The 13,747-nt window shown below is 45.5% G+C and overlaps 1 protein-coding gene across 3 annotated transcripts in view; it reads right to left on the bottom strand.

Moving 5' to 3' along the window:
• Positions 1-12,759, bottom strand: part of TAMM41 (TAM41 mitochondrial translocator assembly and maintenance homolog) — a 50,419-nt gene extending 37,660 nt beyond the window's left edge. The window contains exons 1-3 of one of the 3 annotated variants that reach the window (XM_077452126.1): positions 12,636-12,759; positions 9,133-9,315; positions 185-277 (exon numbers count right to left, since the gene is read on the bottom strand). In XM_077452126.1, coding sequence (XP_077308252.1) covers positions 185-277; positions 9,133-9,309 — 270 coding nt within the window. In that variant the 5' untranslated portion in view covers positions 9,310-9,315; positions 12,636-12,759. Of the gene's footprint in view, positions 1-184; positions 278-9,132; positions 9,316-12,353 lie in introns of all 3 variants that reach the window. The other 2 variants (XM_077452124.1, XM_077452123.1) reach the window with 2 other exon arrangements.
• Positions 12,760-13,747: the final 988 nt, after the last annotated feature.

Genomic DNA, 13,747 nt, shown 5'->3' with positions numbered 1-13,747 from the left:
CAGAGACATACGTATTGCCTTATTAAAGTGAATGGGAATTTTCTGACCTTTGTTTGACATGTTTTAAACATGTCAAACGCAGGAAAAAAATGCCTGTGTACATGTCCTTTAGCTTTGCATCTGCATATAGAGAAACCCTTTCCATTCATGGATCGTTCTTCAGCTTTCACACTCCCCATCTTACCGGTTTATGTAAACGACCAGCAATGTACAAAGTCTTCCAGTAAAGCAAGTCTTCAATAAGTGTATCAGTACTGACGACCCCATATTTGATGACCTGGGGAAAATAAGACATGAAGTTAAGACAAGGAAGTCCCATATATACAGTGCAAGTTCATTTGGAAATAATGCATTGCTACTTTCTAAATACAAAATCCGTAGAAAACACTGGACTGGTCAAACAGGTATGATGCACATATTTGTTTTAGGCCCCTTTCACACATGCGGACAGTATGTCCGTATTTCATCCATCCGTTTGCGGATGAAATACGGACATACATGCATCCCTATGGGATAGCGGGTGTCTGCGGATGAACATCCACAGACACCCGCTATTGTCCGCCTCCGCAATTGTCCGATTCTGCAGACGGAGGAAAATCCTATTTTTCTATCCGTCTGCAGAGCGGATTGGATGAACACGGACAGACGGTCCGTGCTCATCCGATCCCCATAGAGGAGAGCGGAGAGCTGACAGGGCGGTCCCTGCACAGTGTGCGGAGACCGCCCTGTCTGCCGCCGGCTCAGCGGGGACAACAGAGCGGCCTTACACACCGATCAGTACAGTATTCATCAAACACAAGACCTATTCCTTGTTTTTGGAAAGTAGAAGTCACAGTAATTTAGAAAAGGGACTTTTGGTTCCCTTAGGCCCATCTCATTTTAATCGGAATAGTTATTCATTAAGAAATGATTAGCATCATTTCTTAATAATTATCTTAAAAGATAGTAGGTATAGTACAGAAAATTGAGTATTATATACTTACCTGCAGCATTGCATTTTTTAACATTGCCTTAAAATTGCAAGCAAATTTGGTTACTCCAAGAAGAGTCAAAAACCAAGCACGCCTCCCTCCTTCCACACCACAGCCCTCTCCTTTTTTAGGAGTGTCTAATGGTTGTCTATGCTGTCCCAGCTCCTCACCTCCCTGCATAGCTTTTCAGAGGAAGAGCAAAGAGGAATACTTGAGGGGCAGCTCTTAGTCTGCTGACATCACATCTACGACAGCAGCAGTATCAGACACTGTGGATGTCTACACAAGGGAGGCTTTTACAGGTTAAAAAAACAAACAAACACCATACTAAAAATACGTTAAGAGCCAAGTTCACCTTAATCACCTCCTGTTGACCTGATGCATATATGTGGCCCTAGGTAAAAACTTTACTGTACTGAGGGTGCACTCCCAGCACAGTAATGAATGGGTAGCTAAAAGCTCCCGATGCATAATTGTAATCGAGAACTTTCCAATCATGTGATCGCTGTGAATACCAATCACAGCCATCACATGATCAGAATGCCCGCCTCCCAGCATTTAGATCCACGTAAAGAGCTGGAAAGAGGCAGCCGGAAGTGGTTAAAGAACATGTTACACCCGTATTTAGGGTGTGTTCTCTGTCCAGTCCCTGGCGCCACACCCCACCTACAGTTAGAACACACTTAACCCTTTGATCGCAGATCGCCACCATTACCAATAAAACACGAAATGCTGCAATGCAAAAACTAGAGAGAATGTGCATGTGTATCCAATGCCCCGGAGTGCCAGGTTTTCAATGGGAATGAAGCACTGATGGACTGGGAATGCACTATTGCTTGTGGCACTAGTGGGTGTATGCTATGGAGCAGAAAACTTAGTTTGTATTTAAAGTAGAACTCTAGCTTCTAGTTTTGTACAAAGTGGTATGGGATGTTGACCTCTCAGGTCATTATTATTATCTGTACCCTTTATAGAAGAGCTATACCCCACAAAAAGGAATACATGGATATCCTCCAGTGGGGGGCACTTGTGAAAACCATCAAGGGTAGAATTTAAACTATTTTTGGAGCAATGCCCCAGGGGGTACAGACAGCTTTTGACACATGAAAGAAGAAGTATTAACTCTTCCTCCTCTCTATCCGAAATAAAAAACAAATGCTTTGGCTGGAGATAAACCTAAGTTTAGCTATAATTAAAAGAAACAGCAGACCTAATGGAGGAAATTAGGGTCATAAAAATGTGAAAATGCTACATTTTGGGTTGGTGATATGCTAAAGAAGACAATACATAACTGGGAACGTGTTACATGAGGCTCCTAGAGATCAATGCTGTTACCCTAATTAAAGTAGAACTAAAGACAAAACTTTATTTTTAGTCATGGATAGAGTAGAGAGAGATTACAACACTGGTCAGTTGTTATTGCGGTCTGTGCGCCCGTTAGGGATATTCACCCCCTCTCTATTTGTCCTGTTTACCATTATCATTGAAATTAAAAGAAAATACCAAATTTTGGGTTGACCCCAGAAAAGTAATAGAGGGGAAATCTTTCAATGGGGACACCAATATTGGTAACCTTGGGATCCCCAAGGAATTCCCTTAATTTGCTAGGATTTCCTCTTACTTCCCGTTTGGCTATGGGACAGGAAGTGAAGGGAAATCTCCCCAATGGAACAAAGATGGCAATAATAACCCTTACAGGGTTACAAGACTCCCTTACCCTTTCCAAAATAGAAAAAGTTTTGCCTATAGTTCTACGTTAATGCTCCCACTACAGACTGCGGAGGTCGGAGGGCTCCACATCATATACCAAAGGGCCGCAAGTTTGGCACCAGGGTTATAGATATTATATTAGTAATTTGCCAGCCTTCTTATTCCTCAAATCTTTGTTTCTAGAATTGTGAAAACTACGCTATGGATATTTCATTTGTAAATCTCCATTCCCCCTGTACATCACCTTTTTATTATTTCCAGAATTGTGGGAACTATGCTATAGATGGAGATTTCATTTGAAAATCTCTGGCTTCTTCTGTTCCTATCATCTTTGTGATTTCCACGTATTGTGGAAATGTAAAAATGAAAAATGAAAGACCAAGTTAGACTTACCGGTAACTTGTTTTCCAGAAGTCTTTCAGGACAGCACCTGAGAGATAGCGACTCCACCCTCCTCGTTAGGAAACACCTTCTTCCTCCAGACTTTAAAGGGAGGCGCCTCCCTACCACACCTCAGTTGTAGAAGAGAACCTCCGGCCCCGGCTGGAACACATAAACACATACGTTAGTCACAGCGTAGCATAATATAATACCATAGGGCGGGATGCTTGCTGTCCTGAAAGACTTCTGGAAAACAAGTTACCGGTAAGTCTAACTTGGTCTTTCCCAAGGCGTCTTTCAGGACAGCACCTGAGAGGATAACAGAGACTTACCCCTTAGGGCGGGACAACAGCTTGCAGGACCTTTCTGCCAAACGCCTGATCGCTGGCAGAAGTGAGATCCAGTCTATAGTGTTTCACAAATGTGTGAAAACTCGACCATGTCGCCGCCTTGCAGATCTGCTCCGGGGTGGCACCAGCTCTCTCTGCCCACGTAGACGCCAGAGCCCTGGTTGAGTGTGCACAAATTTCTGCTGGAGGAGATAACCCTGCCTGGGAATATGCCTCCGAGATAGCTAATTTCAGCCATCTAGCTAAAGTAACTTTAGAAGCTTGAAAACCCTTTTTTCTTCCTGAGAAGAGTACAAACAGTGAATCTGAACGCCTGAAGGACTCCGTCCTTTCTAAATAACTCAGCAGAGTCCTCCTGACGTCCAAAGTATGGAAAAAAGTCTCCCTATTTCCTTTGGGGTTAACACAAAAAGGTTGGCAGTACTATGTCCTGTATACGGTTCTGCACTGAAGCTACCTTCGGTAAGAACTTTGCGTTTGTTCTAAGAATAACTCTGTCAGGAAAAATGGAAAGATATGGTTCTTTAACTGACAGAGCATTTAGCTCACTGATCCTGCGTGCAGAGACAATGGCAATCAGAAAAACGGTTTTTAATGTGAGAAACCTAAGGGAAGCCTCCACAAGAGGCTCAAAAGGCCCTTTTGTTAGAGACTGTAGGACTACCGACAAATCCCATCTAGGAAAAACCTTAACAGGAGCTGGCCTAGATCTTTTAAGAGCTCTAAAGAATCTGATCACTAGCGGATCTGAGGCCACAGATTTTTCTAAGAACACTGTCAGGGCTGCTACCTGCACCTTCAGGGTACTAACTGCCAGTCCCTTGTCTGCTTCATCCTGTAAAAACTCCAAGATGGAGACAAGGCTCCCTGTCACCTGGGCGGCTGACAAACACCAAGTTTTATAACGCTTCCAGACCTTAGAATAAATGGCCCTCGTAACCCTTTTCCTACTTGCTAAAAGGGTCGAGATTAAACGGTTGGAAAACCCCTTGCCCCTAAGGAGCTGCCTTTCAGAAACCAGGCCGTGAGAGCCAGGCTGGCCACTCCTGGATGGTTCACTGGGCCCTGCAACAACAGAACGTGTCTGAGGGGCAGATGCCAACAAGGCTTGATCGCCAGGCCTAGAACTGTCGAAAACCAAGCCCTTTTTGGCCAAAAGGGCGTGATTAGAATAACTGGCACCTTCTCCCTCTGAATTTTCCTTAAAATCAACGGGATTAACTGAAATGGGGGGAAAGCATAGCAAAGACGAAATTCCCATGGATAAGCTAGCGCATCTGTGCCCAGCGAGCCATCGCGACTGTCCAGGGAAAAGAACTGGGGAACCTGGGCGTTCACCCTTGAGGCGAACAGGTCTACCTCTGGTAAACCCCATTTTCCGGCAATCATTGTGAATACCTCCGGGTTTAGAGACCATTCCGCTTCCCGAATAGCGTTTCTGCTTAGGAAGTCCGCTACCCTGTTTAGGTCCCCTTTTAGGTGGACTGCTGATAGGGATAACAAATGTTTTTCCACCCACCGAAGAATCTCCATGGCCAGTACCTGAAGCGACCTGCTTCTTGTACCCCCCTGTCTGTTTAAATAAGCCACTGCCGTGGCATTGTCTGTTAGGACCTGGACGTGATGGGACTGAAGCTCCTGAACAAACAATTCCAGAGCTAAGGCAATCGCCTTGAGCTCTCTCCAGTTTGAGGACCTTACTGTCTCCTCTTTGGCCCAGGACCCCTGAGTGAAACGTGTTCCTAGATGGGCTCCCCACCCCCAGGAACTGGCGTCGGTTGTTAGTCCTTTCTCGACTGGAAAAGCCCAGACTAACCCTTCCGATAAGACATCTTGTCTTTTCCACCACCATAGGGACCTTTTTACCTGGGTTGACACTCTCACCTCTGCCTCTAGGGATGCCACTGTATGATCCCAAGATTTTAGAAGAAAAGCCTGCAGACACCTGAAATGCATTCTTGCCCACTGGACTGCTGGCATTGTTGAAGTCAGAACCCCCAGAGCTGACATAACCTGTCTTACTGTCAGATTTTGGCTGGTCTGTAGTAAAGACACTGCACTGGAAATCCTGTCCTTTTTGTCTAAGGGAAGGAAGACTTTTTGCTCCACCGAATTTATTAGATACCCTAAAAACCGAATCTCCTGAGATGGGTTTAGGGACGACTTTTGGAGGTTCAAAATCCAACCCAACGCCTCCAGATGGCTGCGAGCTTTGCCTAGATTGGTCTGCAATTCCTCGCTGGATGGGGCAAAAAACAGCAGATCGTCTAAATAAGGAATAACTGCGATTCCCTGAAGACGCAGTGGCGCTAAAGCTTCTGCCATTATTTTGGTAAAAATTCGGGGAGATGATGACAGGCCGAAGGGTAGGGCCCTGAACTGGAGATAATGAACCACACCCCCCAACCTCACCGCCAGCCTGAGAAACTTCTGAGACTGGGGAGAGATCGGAACATGTAGGTATGCGTCTTTTAAATCTACTGACGCCATAAAACATCCTGGCATCAACAGATTTCTGACCGAAAAAATTGAGCCCATTTTGAACTTCCTGTACCTTATGGACTCGTTTAAGGTTTTAGGTTGAGAATCAACCGAAATTTCCCTGTCGGTTTTTTTACTAGGAAAACCTGGGAATAAAACCCCTCCTGCTGTTCTTGCAGGGGTACCTGTACTACTACGCCCTGTTGCATCAGTTCCTCTAGAGAGGACTTCATGGCCAGGGCCCTTACCGGGTCCCGCGGGGTGTTGGTAATCAGGAACCTTCTTGGGGGGTCGTTGACAAACTCGAGTGAGTAACCCTGCGCGAGAGTGGTCAGGATAAACTGATTTGAAGTTATCCCTGACCACTGCGGAAGAAATTCTTGTAGTCTTCCGCCCACCCGCAGAGACGAGTCATTGCGATTTTCCGGCCTGTGTAGGAGGACGGAAGAGAATTCCGCCTCTACCCTTCGGCTTCGGGGCGGACCAACTTTTTCTTCCCCCCTGCAACTTGCTGTCCCGATCCTGAGTTTTTTGAGGTCGAAAAAGACGTTTTGGTACCTGCCTTTTCTTTTTGACCGGAAAGGATCTCTCTTAATCGGCTGTCCTGTCAAGGATATTATCGAGGTCAGAGCCGAAGAGCAAGTCCCCTGAAAAGGGTAACCCACACAGCTTATTCTTTGAAGCTGAGTCACCCGGCCAAGTTTTTAGCCATAAGGCTCTTCTTGCAGCATTAGTTAGGGCTGCTGACCTGGCTGATATCTTAATTGCCTCAGCTGAGGCATCTGCAACATAAGCCACTGCCGTAATCAGGGTAGGAAAAGAATCTAAGATTTCCTGTTTAGGGGAATCTGCAGCTATATGCGACTTTAACTGGTTGATCCAGTCTTCTAAGTTTCTGGCTACACACGTTGTGGCCATTGCTGGTTTTAAATTGCTCATAACTGATTGCCATGATCTCTTGAGCAAAAGATCCATGCGTTTGTCCATCGGATCTTTCAAGACTCCCATGTCCTCAAAGGACAGATCCGTGGACCTTGAAACCTGGAAAAAGGCGGCATCCAGTCTGGGCACCTTGTTCCATACTGCTGCAGGGTCCTCCTCAAAAGGAAAACGCCTTTTGTGGGCTTTGGAGAAAAAGGGTTTTTTCTCTGGATCCTGCCATTCTTTCCTAATGGCCTCAGAGATGACCGGATGAACTGGGAATGTTCGGCCCTTAGGCTCATCCAACCCAGCATACATGCGGTCATGGAGTGATAATTCCTTTTTCTCCTCACTTAAACCAAGCGTAGCATGAATGGCTTTAAGGAGCCCATCGACCTCTTCAAGGGACAGTTTGAATTTAGAGGGGGCTACCTCAGAATCCTCCAACTCCTCTTCCGAATCTTTAACGGAAAGAGCAGTGGACTGCTTTTCCCTCTCTGAAGGGTCTTCAGGCAGAGATTCTAACACCGGGATTGAGAGAGACCCCTGGGAAGACTCTGAAGTGGAAGGCTGACTAGCAGCCGGGTTTGCTAGTGAGTCACGAAAATTCTGAATCGTGGCGTACAGCTCCTTCTTTACAGAGGCACCAGATCCTCACATACAGAGGCAGATTCCTCCCTAACTAAAGAAGTAATGCAGGGACTGCATAAGGTTTTTTTTCCAATTTTCTCCCAGCTTGGCCCTGCAAGAAGGACATCTTTTCTTTGGGTCAGAGCTCTTAGCCTATGAAGAAAAAGACAAAAAAAGGGGAAAAAAACCAGGGAACCCTTAGTGAGACCCAGTCTCAGCTTTGATAGGGATCACCACATAGGTGCACTGAGAAGAAACCAGTCAGCTTCTAGTGCCCAGACAGGCCCCTTGCCACCAGGGGGGAAAAAAGGAGAGAGCGAGACCAAACGCCAGGAAATAGGAAAAGAAAGGCAGACTTTAACTGCTGCCTCTTACCTGGGCTTTGCTGGTGCCTGTGCCTGTCCCCACCGCTGCAGACGCTGAATCTTCCATAACAGGTGTGCAGAGATCCACTTGTGGCTAAACGCCGCCTCCGGAGTCACGCCGTGCAGCTGCACCGGACCGGAAGCGGAAATCGGCACCAGCACCTGTCCTCCCTCCTCCCCCCTGCGTCCACGCCGGAAACGACGTTTCAGCTGACCCGATGACCCGCTCTGTCACTTCCGGCGCGACCGCCGGAAAAAAGCATGGCGGCGGCACACGCGCGCCGCCGCGCCTACGAACGTGCGGGCCACCGAATCTTCGGCTCTCTCCGAGCACAAGAGGGGAAGAGGAGCCCGCTTGCTACCGCTGACGAGGCGTGGGTAGGTCGGGAGGACAGCGGGTCTCTTAAAGGAGGAAAACAAGGGAAAGAAGCCTAGTCCCTCAGGAACACCTAAGAGAAACAGACTCCCTCCCAAAAGGTGTTCCCTCCAGGCCGGAGGAAACACAAAAACTGAGGTGTGGTAGGGAGGCGCCTCCCTTTAAAGTCTGGAGGAAGAAGGTGTTTCCTAACGAGGAGGGTGGAGTCGCTATCTCTCAGGTGCTGTCCTGAAAGACGCCTTGGGAAAAATGTATTGTGAGCATAAACAAAAAAAAACAAAAAACAAAACAAAGATCTGCTGAAGTTGCACTGAGTGTCTCCACTTAATACTCCGAGAGTGTGCACTGTTATTTTTTAGTGGTATCAGATTCATTTCTAGTATCAAATTGCATTGTGTACAATGGCCATTTTACTGTAAACCAGAAAATCTGGCCTGACTTTATAAGCTGTAAACCTGTTTTCTTCAAACAATGCATCAGGGAAAACAAAAAGCCCACAGCTTTTCTGATAACACACAGCTTTCTTCATTACATCGTACTAAGGCAGGCCATAGATTATGCAATTTTCTTCGTTGCCACCCATGGGAGAGGGAAGGGGAGGGAAAAAAAAAAAACCTCAATTAGTCCAACAGTCACTTGACGGTGGAATCCCTCCCGCAGTGATATTGTGTCCTGCCAGCAGAACACAATGATTAGTGCAGATGGCACTAATCATTTGGGAAAAACCAAACACGCTGGCTGTACCAAAGTCATTTGACAGATCAACGTGTGTACAACCAGAGTGTCCATACATGGATTGAAATTTAGCCTGTCCCTGCTGAAGCAGTTGAATTTGGATCCATGTATGGGCAGTGTAAAGGTTTTTGCTTTAGCAAGAGGACCGATGTTTGCCACATGGACATTCTATTGTACAATCATGGACAGCAGTACCCAGAGGATGGACATACCTTGCCTTCACATGGAACCAATGTGTTATAATAGACTCCGGCTCCGTACTTATTCTGGACTTTAGAGATTTGTTTGGGCCCCAGATATTTCAGGAATGAGTAGTGACTCCGGTTCTGCATTAGATTCATGGTATGCCATGTGACAGGGTCATCAACTGCAAACACAAAGTCCAGCATGTTGTCCTGGAAGGCAAAAATTTAATCGGGTAAACAGAAAAGAAAAAAAACAGTCATACATAATCTGACTCATGTGTCACTTTGGTACATGGGTCGCTTTAGGTGGCACTTTCCTATGTAGGCAACAATCATAACAGCTTGATTTTCTTTATTTTCATAGCTCTGCGATAATCATCTTTTAATCGCCATCTAATAAAGCTCCTGAAGAAGCGGCTAATCATATGTATTTTTGTAATCAACCTTTTTCATGTATTTTACCTCTGACTGTCTAGCATCTGTTGATATACAGCACCATTAAAGTCCAATATAGCCTCTTCCTTCCTATTTACACATATGTGATGGAGGAAATGCAGACTTGTATCATTATTTTGGCTGGAAGTAACCAGACATGCATCTGTTTACAGCCCACTTTTTCCTCCTGGGTTACTCATTACTTTATCAGGGGTCTCAAAACGTTCTTCACAAAGGGCCAGTTTAGTGTACTTCAGACTTGAGGGGTGCCAGACTGTGGCCCTTGGGAGTAAACAGTACATCACTGGCATTAGAGGGAGGAATATCTCCCACTGACACCCGGCGGTGTCAGCGGGAGGGGCAGTGCCTAATAATTGGTATCAATGTGAGAGAGAGGGCCTTGTTGTTGATGTCAGTAACAAATTATACCCCATTGTTGGTGTCAGTGAAAGGAATAGGGTCTTTCCTCAGTGGAAAGAAAAGTGCCCCCATTGCAAGATAAAGGCAAGCAAATGGGCCACATCTGGGCCCAGGCCACAGTTTGGAGAGCATTGCTTTATAGAATTGCTCGGACATCCTCTGAACTCATCTCTATCTGAACATCAATTTTGTGCTTTTTATTTTTATCCAATCAGCTGAGGGTTGGATTATTTCCTAAACTGTTGCATGTAAACAAAGGGGTGGGGAATGCCAATGTCACTGGCTAAATATGGGCAGGTGTCCATGGAAAGGATCTGATGACACCAGCAACCCTCCGCTTTGTTTATGTGTGTTGTAGGGGGGGGGGGGGGGAGACAACCTTCTGATTGGAGCAAAATAAACATTGTGATATTGATGCTGAGATAGAGATGAGAGGACACCTGAGCTTATCTCCAATGGGAAAAGGGAAAAGGAGGGTCTCACTGTCTGAGCTCCCAACAGATATAAAAACAGCAATCAGACCCCACTTAAAAATGAAATGTCACTTTGTTTACACTGAACTTGTTAAAGTGTAACGAAAGACAAAACTTTTATTTTTTTTAAGTTTTGGAGGGCTGAGATGGATTAGCAGACCTGTCAGATTTACAGTATCTCACAAAAGTGAGTACACCCCTCACATTTTTGAAAATATTTTATTATATCTTTTCATGTGACAACACTGAAGAAATTACACTTTGCTACAAAGTAAAGTAGTGAGTGGGCAGCTTGTATAACAGTGTAAATGTGCTGTCCCCTCAAAATAACTCAACACACAGCCATCAATGTCTAAACTGCTGGCAACAATCGTGCGTACACCCCTAAGTGAAAATGTCCAAATTGGGCCCAATTAGCCATTTTCCCCTCTCCAGTGTCATTGGACTTGTTAGTGTTACAAAGTCTCAGGTGTGAATGGGGAGCAGGTGTGTTAAATTTGGTGTCATCACTCTCACATACTGGTCACTGGATGTTCAACATGGCACCTCATGGCCAAGAGCTTTCTGAGGATCTGAAAAAAGAATTGTCGCTCTATATAAAGACGGCATAGGCTATAAGAAGATTGCCAAGACCCTGAAACTGAACTGCAGCGTGGTGGCCAAGACCATACAGTGGTTTAACAGGACAGGTTCCACTCAGAACAGGCCTCACCATGGTCAACCAAAGAAGTTGAGTGCACGTGCTCAGCGTCATATCCAGAGGTTATCTTTGGGAAATAGATGTATAAGTGCTGCCAGCATTGCTGCAGAGGTTAAAGGGGGCATGGCTGTTGTCCCAGAAGGAAGCCTCTTCTAAAGATGATGCATAAGAAAGCCCACAGTTTGCTGAAGACAAGCAGACTAAGGACATGAATTACTGGAACCATGTCCTGTGGTCTGATGAGACCAAGATAAAACTTATTTGGTTGAGATGGTGTCAAGCATGTGTGGCGGCAACCAGGTAAGGAATACAAAGACAAGTGTGTATTGCCTAGTCAAGCATGGTGGTGGGAGTGTCATGGTCTGGAGCTGCACGAGTGCTGCTGGCACTGGGGAGCTACAGTTCATTGAGGGAACCATGAATGTCAACATGTACTGTGACATGCAGAAGCAGAGCATGATCCCCTCCCTTCAGAGACTGGGCCACAGGGCAGTATTCCAACATAATAACGACCCCAAACAAACCTCCAAGACAACCACTGCCTTACTAAAGAAGCTGAGAGTAAAGGTGATGGACTGACCAAGCATGTCTCCAGACCTAAACCCTATTGAGCATCTGTGGTGCATCCTCAAACAGAAGATGGAGGAGCACAAGGTCTCTAACATCCACCAGCTCCGTGATGTTGTCATGGAGGAGTGGAAGAGGACTCCAGTGGTGACCTGTGACACTCTGGTGAACTCCATGCCCAAGAGGGTTAAGGCAGTGCTGGAAAATAATGGTGGCCACACAAAATATTGACACTTTGATAGTTAATAAAATATTTACAAAAATGTGAGAGGCATACTCCCTTTGGTGAGATGCTGTATATAGGTGCCTGTGGCCCCATTAGGGAAAGTCACGCTCTCTATTTGCCCTGGTTATCACCAAAATCAAAAGAAACCCCCACATTTTTGTGTTGACACCAAAACAGAAATAGAGAAGAAATCTTCCAATGGGGACACTAGTCCTGGTGACAATCCCAGGATTCCCTCTCCCTCCTGTTTTGGCTATGAGACATGAAGTTAAGGTAAACCTTCCCATGGGACACCGATTATTTATATAGATTGATTTTTATAACCCTCCCATGCTCTATCCAAAAAAGGAAAAGTTTTGCCTTTAGTTCTCCTATAAACAATCTCATCTCCAATCCCTCCAGAGTTGTCTGTCATCCCCCATCTTACATTGGCATGGCTGAGGGATGCCCCGGTCTGTCTGAACACCGCCGATCCATAGGCGAAGGCGAGGCTGATATCCTGGGGGAAATAGGTGAGCATCCTCCGGAGATGGTAGCCGGTGCCCTGTATGGCCGGCAGTGCCATCCTTCATCACACAGCCTGCTACAACAAACACATCACCGACTCCTGTCAACGTGTATTTATAACACACCGCCTGTGTACACAGCACAGCTAATTCCCCTCACCGACCATCAGCACACATGGCATCGCATATTCATTCTGACCTACATGCCACTTCCGGGTCCGGTGGAACGCATGACTTGATAGATTAGGTCTGAAGACCTTAGTTATTCGCTTACGGCCGTTCGGGTATCATTGGTCGGACTGCGTCAATGCACGTCAAGGGAAGGGCGGCACTTCCACGTAGAGCTTGCCCCTTTAGGTGTCTAGGTGGAAGTGCCGCCCTTCCTTTGTGGGTGTGTGTGTAAATATAGAGAGAGGAGGGTAAACGATGCTGGTTTATTACTAGCGGCTGTTGTAGGTTAGACTGAGGTGTAGATCAGTGTGACATAGTACAGGGCACAGAATAAGCAGGAGCAAAAACACGATACAGAGAGAGACACTTCACATATGAAGGGTTGTGGTGGGAGGTTGGGGAGCTGAGGCTCCACTCACACCTATGTGATTCAACGCCTTGCATTTTTTTTAACACTTTTTATATGCAACAACACAAGGCAGCCCATCTCCTTGAATGGTCTGCTCTGAGTGCAACAAACATGCCAAAATAAGTCCTGCAACTCTTTGTGGCAATGAACCTCATTCGTTTTTTTGCAATGCGTGTCCTGGTGCAATTCTTTCTGTGCATATTGCTGTGTGACAAAACGCACAGCTGCTACCTGTGTACATATAAAAATGTCTTGCTTTGAGGAGGAGGAATGGGCAGATGTCTGGCTCGCCATTAACTTCAACCCCGGAAGAATTTACCCCCTTCCTGACCAGAGCACATTTTGCACTGCCTAGCTTTAACTGAAAATTGCGTGGTTTTGCGACCTTGCTCTCAAACAAAGTTGATGTCCTTTTTTTCCCCACAAATAGAGCTTTCTTTTGGTGGTATTTGATCACCGCTGCGGTTTTTATTTTTTCTGTTTATAAAAAAAAAAAAAAAAGTGTAAATTTTGAAAAAAATGCTATATTTTTTGCTATAATAAATATCCCCCCCCCAAAAAAATAAAAAAAAATAAATAAATATATATATATATATATATATATATATATATATATATATATATATATATATATATATAGCAGCGGGCTCCTGAAGAGCACGCACTATGCGTTTTCAAAGTTAAACTTTACCCAAACTAGTTTGGTTTGGGTCTATTTGCCTAAATTAGACTTCT

This window comes from Lithobates pipiens, unplaced genomic scaffold, assembly GCF_037356315.1.
Source record: "Lithobates pipiens isolate NorthernLeopardFrog02 unplaced genomic scaffold, aLitPip1_a1.2 Scaffold_23, whole genome shotgun sequence".
In the NCBI taxonomy this organism is placed as follows: domain Eukaryota; kingdom Metazoa; phylum Chordata; class Amphibia; order Anura; family Ranidae; genus Lithobates; species Lithobates pipiens.
This window is presented reverse-complemented; position numbering and strand designations above follow the sequence as displayed.